The 18,745-nt window shown below is 57.4% G+C and overlaps 1 protein-coding gene across 1 annotated transcript in view; it reads left to right on the top strand.

Moving 5' to 3' along the window:
• The window catches only part of SDK1 (sidekick cell adhesion molecule 1), a 561,603-nt gene that overhangs the window by 518,199 nt on the left and 24,659 nt on the right, over positions 1-18,745 (top strand). Inside the window, exons 37-41 of the mRNA XM_029945757.1 lie at positions 7,654-7,769; positions 9,337-9,523; positions 11,007-11,144; positions 17,101-17,262; positions 17,994-18,119. Of these exons, the coding sequence (XP_029801617.1) occupies positions 7,654-7,769; positions 9,337-9,523; positions 11,007-11,144; positions 17,101-17,262; positions 17,994-18,119 (729 nt within the window). The remainder of the gene's footprint in view (positions 1-7,653; positions 7,770-9,336; positions 9,524-11,006; positions 11,145-17,100; positions 17,263-17,993; positions 18,120-18,745) is intronic.

Genomic DNA, 18,745 nt, shown 5'->3' with positions numbered 1-18,745 from the left:
TTCACATCAGGCTCAGTGCTATCACCCCGGCCTTCTTGTGTCACGTCACCTGCCTCTCCAGACTTCCTGGGCCCCCATTGCCTGCCCATGCCCGTGCGTACTCCTCTGTCCCTCGACCTTCACGGGGACCCTGGGCGGCCAGAATCTGGTGGCTGCTCCTGGTGCACCTGACAGTCCCAGGGTTACGTCATGGGGACAATCCCAGGAGGCTGGAGGCTGGGGACATTCCAGGACTCATCATGCCAAAGCAGCTTAGCAGGCAAGGACCCTGCTCCCAGCCCTGCCCTTTCTATACTGACTCAGAGCAGGGTCCGCAGACCAGGCCCAGGGGCCGAACCCAGCCAGAGCCTGTTTTTGTAAATAAGGTTTTATCGAGAGTCCCATTAATTTGCTTACTGTGTGTGGCTACTTTTGGGGTGCAGAGGCAGAGCTGAGTCATTGAAACAGAGACCTTGTGTCCCTTAAAACTTAAAATGCCGGGCACCTGGGTGGCTCAGTTGTTTAAGCCTCCAACTTCAGCTCAGGTCATGACCTCACAGCTTGTGGGTTTGAGCCTTATGTCGGGCTCTGTGCTGACAGCTCAGAGCCTGGAGCCTGCTTCCGATTCTGTGTCTCTCTCTCTGGCCGTCCCCCTCTGTCTCTCTCTGCCTCAAAAATAAATAAAAGATTAAGGAAAAAAATAAAACAAAAATCCTAAAATGCTGCCTGGCCCTTCTTGGAAAGCTTCCCAATGCCTGTTCCTTGACAATCAATATGGCCTTCTGGTTACGCAGACCCAAGTTCAAATCCAGCCCTTTCTGGGGCACGTAATGTAAGCCCCTTTAGCCTCAGGTTTCGAAGGTGTGAAATGAGAATAAACATCCTTCCTGTCGCTTGAGCTTTGCGAATACAGTCTGCACAGGATGGGGTTGACTCACCAGGGACCGTGGTTTGCGTTCCGCAGACCGCCAGTGAGCAGGCCCCAGCCACGGCCGTCAGGGCCTGGGTCTCGCTCTGGGGGGAAGCTGACTGCATAGGCGAGGACAAAACCCGGCAACGGGCCCGCGGCAGAGCTGGCTTGTCTGAGCGGCTTTCACCTCTGCCCCTCTTGCCGGCGGGCGAGGACGGTGGGTGCCGGCAAGGGTGTCGGTGATGGTGGGAAGCGAGGGGCGCCACTGGATGGAATCAGATGTTCCGCGCTCACCTTGATCACTAAAATAGCCGTGACAGAGCTACGTTTGCCATTATGGGTTTGAAACCCTCTGGCCTCAACCTCCATTCCTGTCGAAACAGCTGGGTTTTTTTTTTTAATTTAAAAAAGCTCTAAAAACATTTACTTATTGATTTTGAGAGACAGAGAGCAGGCGAGGGGCAGAGAGAGAGAAAGAGGGAGACAGAGAACACTAAGCAGACTCCACAACATCAGCACGGTGCCCGACGCGGGGCTCAAACTCACAAACCGTGAGACCATGACCTGAGCTGAAATTAAGGTCAGCCACTAACCGACGGAGCCCCCCGGGCACCACGAAGCCCCTGCTTTTAAATCGCACTTTGTAAAACTAGCGCAGCTAGTTTAGGATCGCAGCTGCCGCTTGATCGCCGATCAGCCCACGTCCCAAGCTGAGGAAGACTGAGTGTCCTTGGCGCATGTTTGCTGCCCTGAGTCCCTTGCTTGAGCCCCCTGCCTGGGAACCCCGCCCCCTCCCCACATGTGTAAGCTTGCTCTCTCATGACTAAGAGCCTTCCTGATCTCACCCTTGCCTTCACTCTGGAGCCAGGATGAGAACCTCCCAAAGCCCCCACAGGCTCCAGACTTCCATGATTCCTGCAGCACAGCTATCGATCAGAAGGCCGGGAGCGGTGTTCCGCTGCACCCTCACAGTGCCAAGCCCAGAGCTGAGTCTGTGCCGGTTACGAACACATGTTGGAAAGAATAGTGGGTTGTCACTTGAACAGTGAAATCCCACACTTACACGTGACACTACACCAGATTTGAGCCCACCCATCAGAGCCCAGAATGTGCAGAGACTGGAGCTAGGCTGGGCGTCTTTCCTAGAGGAGCTCATGCTTATTGGATGTATCAGTTAGCTATTGCTGCATAACAAATGCTCCCCACTCAGCTGCTTCAAACAGCACACGTGTCCCACAGCACAGTGTGCAGAGGCCAGGAGTCCAGGCCCAACTTAGCTGTGTCCTCCACTGTGGGTCTCTCCAGAGGTGCGAGCAAGGGCTGCCGTCTCATCCAAAGGCTGGACCAGGAAAGGGTCCTTCTGTAAGCTCCCTGCTGTAGTCATTGGCAGGACTCTGTCTCCTGGGCTGTTGGACGGAGGCCATGGCAAGCCTTTCCATGGGGCATATCCCTGCACGGCTGCTGGCTTTATCAGTGGGTAAGGGAGAGGGCAGGACACAGGGCCACTGGAGGGGCCCTAACTATGGAGAGACCCAGTCTTCTGTATGCTCATCACAGTGCCACTGCCCACCACATCTACCATGTTCCGTGGCTGGAAGCAAGTGTTCACAGAGCGGATTACATAAGGGAGGGGGGTATGGAGGACCAGAGGTGGGTCCTCAGTGTGTCTCCATGATCCAGAATCCTGGCGTCCAGGGCTGTGGAAGACAGAGTGCTCAGGACACACCTACGCGGCCCCTGGTTCATGAGGAAACTCTGAGGAGAGATGGACATTTACACGTGTCAGCACATGGTGACGTAATTACCGACAGTCCCCATAGGGACACAGGCCACGCAGGACCAGTATGCCGTCCCTGCCCGCTGGGTGATTCACCAGTCAGAGAGTGCAGGGGAATGAGCTTGGAGCAAGAGTACCTTACAGAGCATCTCCTCCTTGCTGGCCGCCGAGCTGTGCCGTCTCAAGACTTACTTCTTTTCATCTCTGAAACCCACAGAGTCTGGTATTTTCTCCTATTTTACGAAAGAAACAGGCTCAAGGAGACTGAACTGTGTCCCCAAACTTGCCATCCAGTGCTTTTCCCACAACCTCCTGCCTACAGCCTGTGTCTTGTGGAGTACATGGCCTTGATTACTTTGAAAATGATTTTCTGGGACCAGTCTCCTGATTTTTCTTATTAAACTTCCTTAGAGTTGCGTTTGTTCTGGCTCAGCAGTGAGCTGATTGGAACAAAGAAGGGCATTTGAGCTGGAGGGCAGGGCGCCAGCGCAAGAGACGGTGCTGGGAGCCGCTCTAGGACCCCAGGAATTTGGCCTTGAATCCCCTGCCCACCCCCAGCCATGTTGCTGGGAGCCAGGCTGCCTGGCTTGGAGTGTGGGGTACATGGGGACACTGCTCTCTCTGGACCCGCCCCCTCCCCTGCGCAAATGGCACCGACGAGCCCCCTGCGCCTTCCGCCTCCTGGGGTGTGAGGGTGAAGTGAGCCCAGGCCCAAAGCTTCAATGCCGCCCTGGGCGCCCTTGTCACACCCCTCGGAGGGGCTGCTGGGATGCCAGCAGCGGCAGACTAGAAGAGAACACTCTTGAGAAGGCCCTGCGGATTCTGGAGCCAGGGGGCTGGAGGGTGAGTTAGGCCGGTCCCGTCTTCCATGTTCATCACTGATTTATAAATCATCATCCTCTCCCTCTGAACCGTCTGTTGCAGGCTTTTGTAAAAAAAAATTACTGGGTGATGCCGCACTGTCCGGTCGCTGACAGACCCTGAGTCTCTTGAGGCGGGGCTGGCGGCCTCCCGGGCGCCCCGGGCATCGGGCTTTAGGTTTGGTGATGGCGGTGACTCTCCCGTCTTTCTCCTGGGGACCAGGTCCCTGCCCAGAAGTGAAAGAAGCCTTTGTGTGTGCGGCTCAGCCCACTTTTTGAGATTCTGCTCCTTCCCCGCTTTCCTGCTCTGAGTCATTGCTTGGTCTCCAGTTCTGACTTCACCCGCTCTGAGCTGAAGAACTATGATCCGTTTAAGCCTCCTTTCTGTATTGCGAAGGCCCCAGAGGTTAGAGAATTGCCCGGAGCTGGAGTCTGTCTCCAGGTCTCCTGGCTTAGAGGAACAGATGTGCTGGCAAAGTGTGCGCGAAGGGAAACTAGAGAATTTTGTTTCCTGTGTCCTCTGACAGGAAGTCAGGAAGTGTTTGGCCAGAAAGGGGCTGATGCAATTAAAGTGAACTGAGGAAGACGTAACTTTCTTGATTATATGAAGAAACACTTAACCTCGTTATATTAAAATGTTAACAATGATCCTCAAAGTATCAGTTAAAAGTTTGCTTTACCCAAATAATGAATCACTGGGTTACAAAAAGTGAAAGTAATGACCTAGCATAGCCTAGCATGATCTAGCATGGCCTAGTATGGCTTAGTATAGCCTAACATAGCTCATATGATCTAGCACAGCCTAGCACTACCTAGTATGACCTAGCATGACCTAGAATGACCTAGCATGATGTAGCATGGCTTGCCATGTCTCAGCCCTAATATGTGCCTGGCATGGCCCTAGGTAGCACTGCCATCTGGATGACCATCTGACCTACGTGACCCCAGCAGATACCCCGCCTTCTCACCTCTGTACCTTTGACCTTCCCATTCCTGTCTTCTACATCATCCCTGCGTCCCTGGTCCTTGTCTCACATTAAATCCTCCCCATTTTTGAAGGATACCATTTCCAGGAAAGAGCCCCTATCCTCCAGCCAGAAGTGACTTCTCATGGCCCTTGGAACCTGCCCTCACATCACACCCTGTATCGTGATTTTTGTCACAGCTGTCTCCATGTCTTTGTATCCGCGCAGCCCTCAGCACTAGGCTGAGGGCCTGGTTGACATTCAGAAAATTCTAGCACATTGTGCCATGGCAACGACTAACTACAGAGTCCCCGTGGCTGAAACAGCAGCAGCAGCTCCTCGAGCCCACCTTCCCCATCCTTCAAGGCCAGCTCTGTCTCTCCAGCTTCCTGTCGTCTTCTTTCCGAGACAGAGACTGACGGGTCAGTCCCCATGCTGGACCTGCTGCTCAGGTGGTTGTGGGAAAATCAAGGTAGCCGGCCAAGGAACCCTCTGGAAGCTTCTGCTGGGAGGTGGCCTAGGTCACCTCTGCTCACATGTCACTACTGCTCCCCTGTCGTCGACCAAACTATTGTCAGAGGGGTAGACGTGTGGGTCCCCACGGGAGGGAGACTTCCACAGGCTGGCCAGACGACCCTCCCGTGGGAGGGGAGTGGATGTTTCGAGTGGGTGAGTGAGTCTGCAGAGTTCGTGCCTGTGGCACAGCAGACATTCCCTTGCCCCTCAAGCATCCACCTTTATGGACCTGTTTTCTTTTCCATGGTGTGAGCACCCTGGGCTTGACCAGCTACCTCGCCTTGGAGCAGAGGCGCTTTGTTACCCGGGGACCGATGACTGATGGCCACGTCGGGGGAAGCAAGCCCACCTAGGGGTTGAGTAAGCTGCCGTCCTGCCCTGTGGGGCTTGCCTGCCTGCGTGCAGCCCCCCACACCCAACCTGCAGGGCCTCCCAACGCCATCAGCCAGAATCGTAGAAGATTCCAGAATCTTTAGGTGCAGGATGGCTACAGAAGCTCACTCCCTCTGGCAGCTCCATGGCCACCAAGGACTGGCTCACAGCTGTGGTGGCATCACCAGCACTGAAGTGACATGTGCGGAGAATCTCCGCGCTGTACCTTCACCTTTGTGAGCCCCCCTTCGGAGCTGTCACAGGCAGAACAGTATCAGCAAATGCCAGCACGCTAGGCTAAAATGCTTCTCGAACACGATTTCATGCGTGTTCCGAAAGCATTCTGGTCCGATACCTGTGTGTGCAAAGCGGGGAGAGCAGGCAGACGTGCTCGTCAGATGCTCCCTGAAGAGTGAGAATGTCGTTTGGGGCAAACACCAGCGGTGCCTTCCCGGGTCAAGGCTGTCCTGCCGGGGCGGAGACCCAGGAGCTTTCGGGAACCTAAGTCCCGAAAGCAGCACACTCTGTTCTGTGTTTACACGCATTTCTCTCTTCCCTGCTTGTGTCATCATCAAAAACATCCTCATTCTCTGTTTTTACGGCACGAAAGCTCCACTCCACAGGACAGCTGGTGGGCACATCGGAGCCTCACACAAAACGTGGGTTTTGTCCAGCCACGTGGCCCCTGAATTCGGGAGCCGCCTCGAACCCATAGAAGCACCCGTTTCTGTGGGCCTCCGTGTCCAGAGAACGGTCGGGGGCCCGAGGTTTGAAAAGGAAGCCTCGGGGGTGGGCGGGTGCGGACCACCACTCCACCGACGGTTCTAACCCACTACCGGGGTAATGGCCGTGCTCAATTTTGCCTTTCACGTTTTAATTGTACAACAGTAATTTCGCGATAGAGTTGCCGATGGCAAACATGCAAAAGACATTAACTTTATTTATGTTTTGGATTATTAATGTGGCTGTTAAAATTCCTCCAGTTAGTTTTGATTGAATTGTTTTTTTGTGTGATTCTGTTGTTTAATGGAGCGGTAAATAAGAATTTCTGATAATGAGGCCGAGCATCTGTCACAACAACCTGGTGTGGGTTATTAACATTTCCATTAACGGCAGGGTGGGTTGTGATAATACAGGAACCACACAGTTAGAACAAAATAAATAGTCGGTGTCAGGCTGAGTGGGTGTTAATTACTATTTGATTCCACACTGTGGGGGGAGAGAAGGGAAGGGGTGACTCTCGAAGGTCGTTCTCTCCTGAGAGCCAGCATGCTGCGCTGTCGCCCTCAGACTGGTCGTTCCGTTGTCTCCGTGTGTGGAGTACTTGAGTCGAAAGGCAGCACTCCTAGGCCCTTGAGCCGGAGCCCCCCACACAGCCCCAGGGCTCTGGGGTCCAGCCCAGCATCCCTGGTGGGGTGCGCACAGGCGGGCAAAGGGAGTGGCTCCCAGGAGGCAGAGAGCAGCGAGTCCTGTGCAGATGCCCGGCGAGAAATCCAGAGATGGAGCAGAGACGCGTGTCCTGTGTGTGCACACGTGTGCTCTGTGCCATCCCAGCTGCCCCGGGGCTGCCTGCTTGGCCGATGGCCACCGTGTCTCCTCTGCCTCTGCCTGATGTGGTCCCCAGTGCAAGAGGACAGGGTCAGAATCGAGGATCGGGTCCTCAGAGTTTGAGCCATAAGGTGCCTGGGTACGGGGCAGGGGATGGGGACCAGTGCAGGCGGCTCCTGTGACAGCCCTGCATCTGCAGACCCCAGACCCGGGGAAGCAGCTCCACAACACGAGGTTCCTGAACTTGGGATGGGCGCACAGGTGCTATGTTCTCTCCAGATTCCATCCAAACGCACTGCCTCCCTCCACCGCGAGCAGAGCAGCACTGCACATAGAGCCAGCCGCAGCTGGCTCAGCGACAGGCCCCCACGTCCCCTGTGGGTACTGAGACCCCAGAGCCTCCTGCACGCACCACGCTGTGACAGCACAGCCGCCCTTGGATCCTGCCAGCCCCACCCACGCCCCACGCCCATCCACGAGGCACGCAGATGACCAGATCACACTCTTGTTTCTGAACACTCTGCTGGCGGCGTCTCAATATAATTATTATAATGAATATAATTTTCGTTGTAATTCTCCAGACTCTAATTTATGCCAGCTCAGAACAGGATTCCAGGAAGGGCGTGGGCAGCGCTCCCCGGCGTAAAGGTCGGACGGCTCGGGCGGGCTCCAAGGCGGCCCACGCTGGAGCGTCCCAGCCCCTCTCATGTGCTGCTCTCTCCCCAGCCCCGGCCATGGCCCCGCAGAACGTCCGGGTGACCCCGCTCTCGGCCAGCCAGCTGGAGGTCACGTGGGAGCCGCCGCCACCCGAGAGCCAGAACGGGAACATCCAAGGCTACAAGGCAAGGCTCTCCTCTCACGGAGTTTGGCTCTTCCCTCCCTCCGGCTCCCTTGTGGGCCAGAAAGTGGCTGACATCCCCACAGTTCCCGGGGCTTCTCTGGGACCCTGGCTGTACCCCAGGGCTGCCGCTCTCAGCTCACTGTGTCCTGACAACACCCCTCCCCCGGCTCACTCCATCCTGCCCCCGTGCCCTGCTCATTCCAGCCTGCCTCCCTCCCCCACTCACTCCCACCTTTCCCCGCACACACACCAGACCATCAGACCAGAGAGCCATGGTCGGTGCTGGGAGGCTGGAGCAGGCCTAGCCTGACCTAGCGACCGGCCTGGGGGCGGGCCAGGTTCACCGTGCAGCCAGCTTGCGCCCAGCAGCCGCTCCCTTCCAGGCCCGGCCAGGCACCCTGCTCCTTCTCTCAATCTAGGAGCCTCCTGTATGTTTGCCGACCATAAAACAGAGCCTGCGGAAGGGAACCTGTTCTCCACCCCAGCTCGGCCCTTGGGCTATTGAATATTTCATGAGGCCTGAGCAGAGCCAAGAATTTGCATTTCTAGCAAGTTCCCCCAGAGCATGTGGTTCCCGGGGACCCCGCTTTGAGAACCACCACACTAAAATTCCACATAAGCTAAACATTGTGGAGATGGGGTGAGGGAGGGACTGGAGGCCGACAAGTAATCACCCAGAGTGGGTGCGTCTGGGGGCAGGAAGCTCCTTGCACACCCGTCTGGAAGGCCACGTTTAAGGAGAGAAGTCAGACGGATCAGCTCAGGGCAGCCTGGAGGAAGCAGCCCGGGGCTGTCCCCTTCTTTCTCCTGAATGACTCCCGGCTAGTGCGCCCAGATCGGTCAGTCATCAGCTTCTGCGGGCCAGCCTGCCCTGATGACTATCGGGCCAATTAAATGTCCATTTAAAAATGATTTTGGTCGGTGTTTTATGAAAATAAATACCTTCCTCCATGGCAGGGCTGTTGCAGTGATTAATGAGGTAACGGGAAGTCTTATGAGCTTGGAGGCAAGATGCTATTTATGTATGTCCAAAATATGTTTTCTAATTTCCTTAATGATAAAGACATTGAACTTGGGTATTGATCTCAAGTTAGTAAGGCCCATTCAAGCGTAGGATCGCATTTGTTCAGTCCTGAGAGCAGGACTGGCCACATCTAGCGGACGGAGTCAGGGATGCCGGTGGCCGGATGTGGGGGCGGAGAGTGTCCCTGGCTCTGCAGCTGGCTGCCCCATGGGCCAGCGGCCCTGACGGCCTGGCTAGGCTTTGCCCCCTGGAGCCAGGGTGGATCCATGGAGGGCTGTCTCTGGGTGGCCGGCTGGGGCTGGCTCTCGGGTGGTGGTTCTCGACCGGCTGGCCACCTCCTCCAGCCTCTGTGCCCGGGCACCAAGTCCGCCTGCCAGCACACGCAAGCCGGGTGGGAGGAAGTCAATCCAGGAGAAACGCGGGGCTCGAGCTCCAGTCCTGCCCTGCACTCGCCGGGTGCCTCCCCACCAGCTTGAGACAGTTGGCGGCCACCCCTGCCCCAGGGCCCCGTGGCCAGCCTCCAACCTCTGGCTCTTTTCGACAGGTTTACTACTGGGAGGCAGACAGCCAGAACGAAACAGAGAAGATGAAAGTCCTCTTCCTGCCAGAGACGGTGGTGAAGCTGAAGAACTTGACCAGCCACACCCCTTACCTGGTCAGCATCTCAGCCTTCAATGCGGCCGGAGACGGGCCCCAGAGTGACCCCAGGCAGGGGCGCACCCATCAGGCCGGTAGGAGAGCAGTGTGTTTCCTCCCCACAGGCTTCTGCCGGGCTCCCCTTCCCTCGGCCGCAGGTGTCACGCCCAGCCCAGCTGGATGAGCGGTCCTCTCCTTGTCCCCACAGCCCTTTGCTCTGCCTGACCTATAACATAGGCCCCTTGTGTGCCTGGGGCTTTCTGGAAAGAAAGGTCTGGCCGGCACTCATTTGCTTCCCTCAGGGCCCGGCTCTGGCCTGCTGCATGTGGCACCCAGTCCCTGTGAGACGGCCATGAACAGTGCATGTTGCCCCGGACCCTCCCGGGTGGTGGGGGATGGGAGGGCTCTGCGCCTGCACCCCGGCCTCCTTCCAGTTTCCTAGGGGAACTTACTGTGGGCTCAGTACCAAGCATCCAGATCCCTGGGAAATGAGTAGCAGGTGCTGCCCGGCTCTCCAGGTTTCAGGGCCGCAGACCACCCAGACCAGCTTGTAGCCACCTCTCAGACACCCGCCACCAGCCGGGCCCGAGAGCACCACGCTGCCACATGCCTCGTTGCCTGTGGCCCCGCGTGCACACACACGGCATGAGGCTCCCCCTTTCATGGTTCCCAGCTCCCCAGCGGCCTCGAGAACATTAGGAATTAGTCAGGAACTCCAAGGGAATATCGGCTTCCCCCTGGTCCCAGGGGTCTGGGATGCAGTTTGTGGGACCTAGGAAGCGTGAGGCCAGGAAAGTCGGGGCGACCCGTCCCGCTCGGGGCTCCGAAGCGTCCTGTGCCCTTCCCACAAGAGGACTGGCGCAAGGACTGTTTCCCTTGGGTCTCATCCAGCAGAGGCCAGTTCTGGAATCCAGGGTGGGGGGACCAGGCAGGTCATGAAGGGGCCCCATGGACAGGAACGAGAGCAGATGGGGGATGCGTAGGGCTGATTCGGGCACCCCCACACAGAGCCCAGGCAAGGGGCAGCGACCAGGGTCAGCTCCCTGGCCGCCCACCCGGCCCTCTGCACCCGCGGCAGCTTGTCCCAGCCCGGGAGGCTCACTGGGCCTCCCTGGCCCCAGCCTGAGGGCAGACACCATGCGGTTTCAGAGGAGGACCAGCTGGGGCCCCGAGAAAGAGGCCAGGAGAGGCGGGCAGGCCGCAGGGGGCTGCAGAGCCCCGCTCCCCAGAGGAGCAGGACGGGGGCTGCTGGACCCTCCAGCAGATGCTAGAAAATGAACTCTCTGCATTTCGTTCTCCAGTTCCTTCTTCACGCCTTTGTCACCGTGTCCCTTAGGCTCCTCTGTGTCTGAACCCCGTCATCTTCTCCGCCCTTCTCTGGAGGGTCCCAGTTTCTGATTGATCCTGGGAAGTTCAGAGATGGCCAGCACATCTTATTTTAATTCCACGGCATCGAGACTCTTGCGGAGTTGAAAATAACATGTAATGACACTTTTATTGTACATGGAGGCACAGACACAGACGGAAACGATCTGGAAGGGAGCTTTACCAAAAGTCCCTTTTCGTTCTGTTCTCCAGCCCCTGGGACCCCCAGCTTCTTGGCGTTCTCCGAGATCACCTCGACCACACTTAACGTCTCCTGGGGCCAGCCGGCGGCAGCCAATGGCGTCCTGCAGGGCTACCGAGTGGTCTATGAGCCCTCAGCGCCTGTGCAAGGTAAGGCCGGAGGGGCGGCGGGGAGGGCCGGCCTCACAGGAACGCCCTTGGCCTTTCATGCCTGAGGCCCCTCTCTCCTGTTCGTCCTGAGACTTTAGTCCTATGGGCAGTGCTTGTGAGGACCACACAGAGGACCTAGGCCCCCCAGGGGCATCCAGGGAGAGGCGCTGACCGCCCAGCCTCCACAGAGATCTCTCTGGAGATGCCCTTCCTTCCTTCATTACCAATCAAGCTATGGCACGCCACTCGGTGTTCGAGATGCTGGAATCCAGAGACCCAGGAGAGCGGGAGTCTTCCCCGAACTGTGTATCGAGAGCCTCCCTTCCTGGATCCAGGGGCTCGTGTTCCAGCGCAGTTTGCAAACGGAGGCGGCCTGACGGGGCCCCGGGCACACCGAGCGCCCAGCCCCCGGGGAAGGCTGTTCTGCAGCCCTCGGGCCACTGGGGTCAGGGCTTGCGGGTCCTGAGGTCGGAGGAGGTCGGAGAGGGTCACACGAGATGCCACCCCACAGCCGGCGGCAGGCCAGGTCACGAAGGCCATGGCGGACGTGCCCTGAGAAGGTGTGACTTGCACAGACCAGGGCCCCTCTGGCTGAAACAATCTGAACACCGTGGGATGAGAAGACTGATCCATCCGACTGAAGACTTCTGGGATCCATCAGAGGAAGAGCAGACCCTGCGAGAAGGGCGGAGGGGAGGTTTAGACACAAAGGAGGCGGAGATACACAGCGAGGGAGGCGTAAAGCCCAAGGCTCGATGGAGGCAGAAGAGGAAATGTAGAAGCTTCTGGAGAGGAGAGATGGCAGGCCCTGCGCAGAGGCATGGGCCTCGGGACCCAGCGGCAGCGCCTGGCAAGGGGGTTGGAGCTGGGGGTCTGAGGGGTTGGGGACCCGGGATGCAGCCCAGGGTAACCCACCCGCTGCGCGTAAAGGGGGCAGAGACAGGAGCGCATCCTCGCCCTGTCATCCCAAAGGTGCTGGTCCACCCCTGCTGCCTTCCTGTCTGTCTCTGGTGCTATTTGATTTCGGGCATGTCCGCCTTTCCTCCCCGCTCGCTGTGGCCGTGCTGTCTGAGGGCTCCGCAGGCATTCTTTCCCACCCACTGTGTGCCCAGCACTGGGCCAGAGTGGGGGCAACCAGCTCAGGGCAGGCTCCCCCAGAGATGCACACAGCCAGCCTATAAACGTTATAGATTATTTAATGCTTACGAGGAAAAAATATAACCAACACATCAAGTAGTATTGGCGCTCCATTTAAAGCCGTGATAAAAGTTTCCTTTTAAAATAAGTACATTCAAGTAAAATAGGGGGTTGAATTGAGGAAAATTTAAGCACTAGATTTTATTTCATCGAATCTAAAATGCCATTATCGACTCTAAGATTCATTGTTATTTTATGAAGTGCTAAGAAAGAAAAAAGGCCTGCAGCACGCGGCCGGCCAGGATGTTGGTCCCATCAATCCCAAATCAGAGATGGAAAAACGTGAGGGGAGAAAGGTTCAGATGACGGACGTGCTTTGGTAAATAACAGTAGAGGTTGGACAGGTGCGCGGCTTGTGGAAGGCCGAGGTGGCGTGGCCACGCTTGCTGTGCATGTCGTTTTCAGAACCCAGTGCCTGTGTGTTGAACGGGTGGCCTGGGCGTGACTGGGGCTGGGGTCCTGGCTGCAGAGGCCCAGAAGGAGCCAGGCTTCTGTGCTTGCTCATGCCGTGTGGACAAAGGGCAGAGAGCCGCTGGACCCCATCGATTCTGCTGCCTAGTCCTCTCTGCACACTCATGTGCACATGCTCACGTGCACACACGCACACATGGCTTCCATGAGCCCATGCTGCAGATGCCTTTGAACTAGTGGCACGCAACAGAGAAAGAGCCAAAACTCATGGTCCCAAGAGACCTTGAGGCCCCTCCTCATCAAGACAGAGCGTTTTCCGACACTTCCTCAAATAAGTGATTATTCTGCTTTCATGGGCTTGTAGAATCTCTCTAGAAAGTCTGCAGCATGCACACCTGGGCCTGGCCCCCAGGCCGGCTCCCTCCATCTTGTCAAGAAGTATTTGCCATCCAGGCAAAACCATGGCCATGGCCTCTGCCCAGTCAGGAGCCACAGTGGGCCCTGCTTCGAGATCCCGCCATCTCTGCATCGGTGACGTCCTGGAGTCCTGCTGGCTGGCCACACGGCCACACACCTGTCCCCACGGCCTCCCCTCAGCGTGCAGCGAGATGACCCTGCACTTCCGGTTCCCCGGGGGGTTCTTGGGGCCGTGGCCTCGTGGCCTCCCGGCAGCAGCACAAGCACAGTTTGGCAGACGCCGTCCAGACACCCTGCGCCCAGCAAGGACGCGCGCTCTCTCCAAATCCTCACATGGCGACCGGGACCACTGTTACCCATGCTTCACAAGAAATAGGGCTCAGAGCCCTTAAGACGGCTGCCCAGGGCCACACGTGGGGTTTGGCCCCAGGTGGCCTGGTTCGAGAGCCTCGCGGTGGGGACACATCTGGAGCACGTGACCCATGGAGCAAGAGAAGCGGTCATCAGCCTGTCACAGCTGCCCATGGCACTTGCCTCCCTCTCTCCCTCCCTCCCTCTCTCTCCCTCCCCTTCTCTCTCCCACCCCCCCTCCTTCCCTCTCTCCCTCCCTCCTTCTCTCTCCCCTCCCTCCCTCTCCCTCTCTCCACCCCCTCTTACTCTCCCTCTCTCTCTCCCTCCCTCTCCTTCTTCGCTCCTCTCTCATGGCAACAGGCAGAGCTGCTTGGTCACAACTATCTCGCCTCTTCTCATAAGTAATAAGACCATCTGTCACCCCTGTCTGTCACCCCCATCATCTCTCTTGTCTGTCGAGAGGGCTCTTCCTTCTGCCTGGATTTTCCTGGCTTTGGCAGTGAGCATGGTGTACTCTGGAATCAGGGCAGGAGAAGGTACTTTTGCTTGGCCGGTCACGAAATTTTCCAGAAGCTCAGGATGCACAGCTCCATCAGGTGCTCAAGAGCCACCCATCCAGACCCCCAAACCTTGCCCCCGAGTCCCGCTCATCCATCCAGCACCTGGTCCAGGCCCTCCCGGCGTCAGAGGGGCCCCCACCAGGTCCTTCCTCTCAACTGCAGGCCCCCTTCCAACACCGCTCTGCCCCCGCTCCAGCCGGAGGTGAGGCCGCCACGGGTCCCGCGTCCCTCTGCCTCCCGGAAACCGCAGACAGCCTCTTCCCGAGTGCCACCGACCCTGTGACCTTCGGGGGGCATCCCTGCTCACCACCAACACCAGTAGTGCTTCTCCGGGGCCCGCCACATGCCTGCCTGCTCTGCTGGCATCTGCCAGAGCCCCTGGCTTAGCCCGACCTTGGACAGCTGGCCACACTCTGCGGCCACACAGGCCCGAGGAAGAACATTGGCCAGGGGAGGGCAGGGACTTGGAGCAGGAGAGGCTTGCCGGCAGCCGTTCTCGGCCCCAGGCCCTTTGGGGACATTTTGACCAGGGACTAGCGAAGGGCTGAGCCAGCCTCTCAGTTAAATGTAAAGCCACGCTGTCTGACACTACAAAGGACCAGACGCTCCCAGTGGTGCAACAGAACGCAGCTTTGGGAAACACGCCCAGGTCAGGTCAGGTCACAGCGCCCAGCACCTCCGGCCGCGCATCAGGCCCTCGCTGTCCCGCCTCCGTCCCCAGATCGTCTCTCTCTCCAAGAGCCACTCCTCTGGGACAGTGGCTGGCCAGTCTGATCAGCACACAGGCCTCCCGAGCGGAGGTCTCTCGGATGAACCCAGTTCTTGCCTCCTTCACGTTGGATCGGAGTTTCCAGCAGAGAATCACGGGGGTGCCAACCAGGTCTTGGAACAATTTCCAGGTCTTCAAAATGCCTCATGGAATCGCTGCCTTACCTGGAGGTGCGGTTGTGAATGTAGTGATGGCATCTGGGGGCTTGAATCCTACCAGCTCTGCCAGACGGCCAGCCCTCTCCTGCAGGTGGCCGCAGACATGGTGGACATGTCCCTATGGCAAAGCCAGGGGAGGAAGGCCCTAGAATGGTCATCTCACCTGCTACCGGTTCTGCTGGCTGTTTGTCCAGCCTCCTAGCCCAGGCCCTGGACTGTGCCTGGGACACCGTGGGTGACCCCTGGCCAGCTGGCCATTCCTCTGAGGGCAGAACCAGAACATCCACCTGGTGCCACCGGACCCTGCAGTCTCTCCACCAGGAAGACAGGCCCAGCCCCTCCCACACCGTCCCCGGCCAGTCCCCTGGTCACGGCGGGGAGTGCCAAGCCACACGGAGCCGGAGCCGTGTACTTAGGGAATGGATTTTATGGCAGAGTTACTTTTATGCTTTTTAGAATGTTTTAAATGGTAGTATTTTATGTGATTGCACCCCGGGGCTTTGAAAAGTGCAGGGCACGGTTTACAAATGGACTAAATAAATAAGATTCTGACATAGTCGAGATGCAGGGGAGGCCAGGCTGGCTCTCCCTCCCAGTGGGATCGAATTCACAAACCCTGCGTGGGTCTCTTTCTGCTCTGGGGAAAAGGAAGGCCTTTGTTAGTAACAAATATGAAGTGGGGGCGCTGTCTGGAATAATCTTACATCCAGCTGGACCCCATCTGTTTGCCGATGACGGTCAGTGTGTGTGCCCACCGGCGTCCTCAGCCCCTTTCCCTGATCCACGCAGGATGAGGGCCCGGCTCTCCGGGCAGACATGTCCCTGTTTCTCTACAGAAAAGCTCACATTTGGAGCTGGAGGTGACTCAAACGCAGGCAGAATCACCCTGAAATCATCTGGAAGGGAGTCATTTAGCTGAATCAGTGTTCTGGAAAGGGCCTGCTACGAACATGGTGAGCCGGCTGGGAGGTATCTGGGGAGATACAGGACAAGAGACACTTGCTTCGATGACTTTGAAGGATGAGCCTGTTTTGTAGTAAGGACTCCCTCCACAGGGCTCTTCTGAGGTCCAGGCCACACCAGGATGGAAGGTGCCGGCTGCTCGGGCTGTTCACACAGAGGGCAGGCCTGGCAGTGGCCGTGCCGGGTGCTGTGTTCACCGTGCGCATGGGCCGTGTTGGGGGTGGACGGCGGTGCTCCCAGTGGCTCTGCCGACTAGTGTCGGAGGGGCCCCCTGTGCCTGCCCCTCGGAGGGATGAGCCGCAGACGCCCGTATGTTGGAAGCTCTCAGAAACCCTGAGTCATGAGCTTATGAGGTTTTTTTGTAATATATCACCTTCAAACCTACCTAACCAGAGAGCCCCATCTCCAGCCTGGAAAATGCTGCGTTTGTGTGATTCTTACTATGCATCTTCCTCCTGAAATAGTGAATCTCACTTCTCCAATTACACTGATTACAACCAACACTTACTCTCCGCGTATAAGAGCGAAAACATGTCGCCCCATGGTCCTAGTTCTCTGACTGGGGGCCGTGAGATTTGCAGTGACAGCCTTTCTGCATCCTTGCTTCAGGGTCCCGGAGAGAGTTCTTACGAGTGGCCGGAGGCCTTTGGGCCACTAGTTGGCCAACCCACTTGGACTGGAGACCCCCACTTGGGGGAAGCAGAGCTTTTGGCTAACTGAAATTTCCTACATCTTCTTCCCTCTTCTCTCCCAAGTCAGGAAGCTCCAGGTCGCCTCTACAAGTGACACAGAGCTTGGTGCAGCTCGGGGCGTGGCGGGAGGGGAGGGGGCCCGAGGCGGGCGGGAGCACAGCAGCCTCCCCGATGTGGCCTGGCAGACACGGGCCACCTCCCCTCGCCACACCACGGGCGGCTCTTCCGTTTGTCAGCACCGCTTCTCAGGCTTAAACTCTAATTACACTTATCTGTGCTGAAAATTGGCCATTACCACCACTTAAACTCCCCCTAATTGGAAGAAATCCTTCCTTAGCAAGCTGGGGACACCGTCCTTGATGTCACAGCAGAATGGGCGGCGTCTGGCCACTCCTCTAACCCCGGCCCCCTTCTGGCTTTTGCTCTTGGTGGTTCCAGGGGTGAGCAAGGTGGTGACAGTGGACGTGAAGGGGAACTGGCAGCGCTGGCTGAAGGTGCGTGACCTCACCAAAGGAGTGACCTATTTCTTCCGAGTACAAGCACGGACCATCGCCTATGGGCCTGAACTGCAAGCAAACGTCACGGCCGGGCCCGCCGAGGGTAAGTGGAGCCCCTCGAGCCGCTCACCCGGGCCTCATCCAGTCAGAGCGGACCCCTCACTGCCCCAGGTGGCTCTGGCCCATCCAGAGCGGCCATAAACACAGGAATGTTCTGGCCGCCTGGGTGTCTGAAAACACCTGTGTCAGCAGCAATGTCCACAGACGAGCTTGTTCAATACAGACGAGTCTGTTCTTAGGTGTTAAGCATGTCAAGCTTAGGGCTCTTTTCTGGAAAAACTTGAGGAAATTGAATTTTTGAAATCAGATACGCAAGAAACTTTTATTTTTTTAAGTTAATTTATTTTTGAAAGAGAGCATGAATAGGAGAGGGTCAGAGAGACAGAATCTGAAGCCGGCTCCAGGCTCTGAGCTGTCAGCACAGAGTCCAATGTGGGACTCGAACCCACAGACTGTGAGATCATGACCTGAGCCGAAGTCGGATGCTTCACTGACTGAGCTGCCCAGGCACTCCTGACACAAGAAAATTAAAGCGTTCATGTCACAAAGAGAAGCCAGGTGGCTTCCCACACACCTAAACCGTTTTGATGTTTGTTGACAGCCTTAGCAGAGCGAGGGTGACAGGACCTAGGTTCACAGGGTGCCTGCCCCACGCTGGGCGCAGAGCCCATCTCTGTTCATATCCGGTCAACATGGGTTTAGGGTGAGGGCCCCCGTGGGATGAGGAGCCCCAAGGGCCGATCTCCACGCTCCCCTGTCTCTTGTATCCCCCAGGCTCCCCGGGGTCCCCCAGAGATGTCTCGGTCACCAAGTCCACATCTGAACTGACCCTGCGGTGGACGGAGGGCAGCGCGGGCAGGACTCCCACCACGGGCTACATCATCGAGGCCAGGCCCTCAGGTAAGGGGGGTCCTAGGCACCTGTGAGGGGGTCCGCTCAGCCTACCAAAGGCACGCGTTGGGGCCCTCTGCCTCCTCTCGGCCCCTCTCACCACCTGGAGACCATGAGAGCAGCTCGATGAAAGGGGAGGCGCCTCCCTCCCTCCCCGCTGTGACCTCGAGGGCCTGAGATTCTCAATGGTCGGCCACAGTACACAGGCCTGAGAGCGTGGTCATTGTCATCCTCAGAAACACGTACGTGAAAGCACAAGGACACTCGCACTTTCAACTCCTATGAAAGCATGCGGCCCCAAGAGCAGACAACAGGCTCTCCACTGGGGACATCTGATGCTGGAGCACTTTAAGAGATGGGCAGGAGCCTCAAAGGCCCAGTGCGGTCTGGGCCCAGCCAAGGGCTGAGGACGCTGCACGGACCCCAAGGAAGGAAGCTGACACTTTCTCCCCAAATCTAGGGAGAGCAGTCATTGCCAAGGTTCCTTGGTGAGCTCTTGGGTCACCAAGGGGCTCCTGAGAGAATTCGGAGATCCGTGGACATCACTGACCGCCACCGACCTTAGCATTTCCTTCTCTTATAAACGTAGCATGTCTTTTACTCTGGCTGCTATGACCACGCACCCCGCACCCGGC

Source organism: Suricata suricatta, chromosome 8 (assembly GCF_006229205.1).
Source record: "Suricata suricatta isolate VVHF042 chromosome 8, meerkat_22Aug2017_6uvM2_HiC, whole genome shotgun sequence".
Lineage (NCBI taxonomy): Eukaryota > Metazoa > Chordata > Mammalia > Carnivora > Herpestidae > Suricata > Suricata suricatta.
This window is presented reverse-complemented; position numbering and strand designations above follow the sequence as displayed.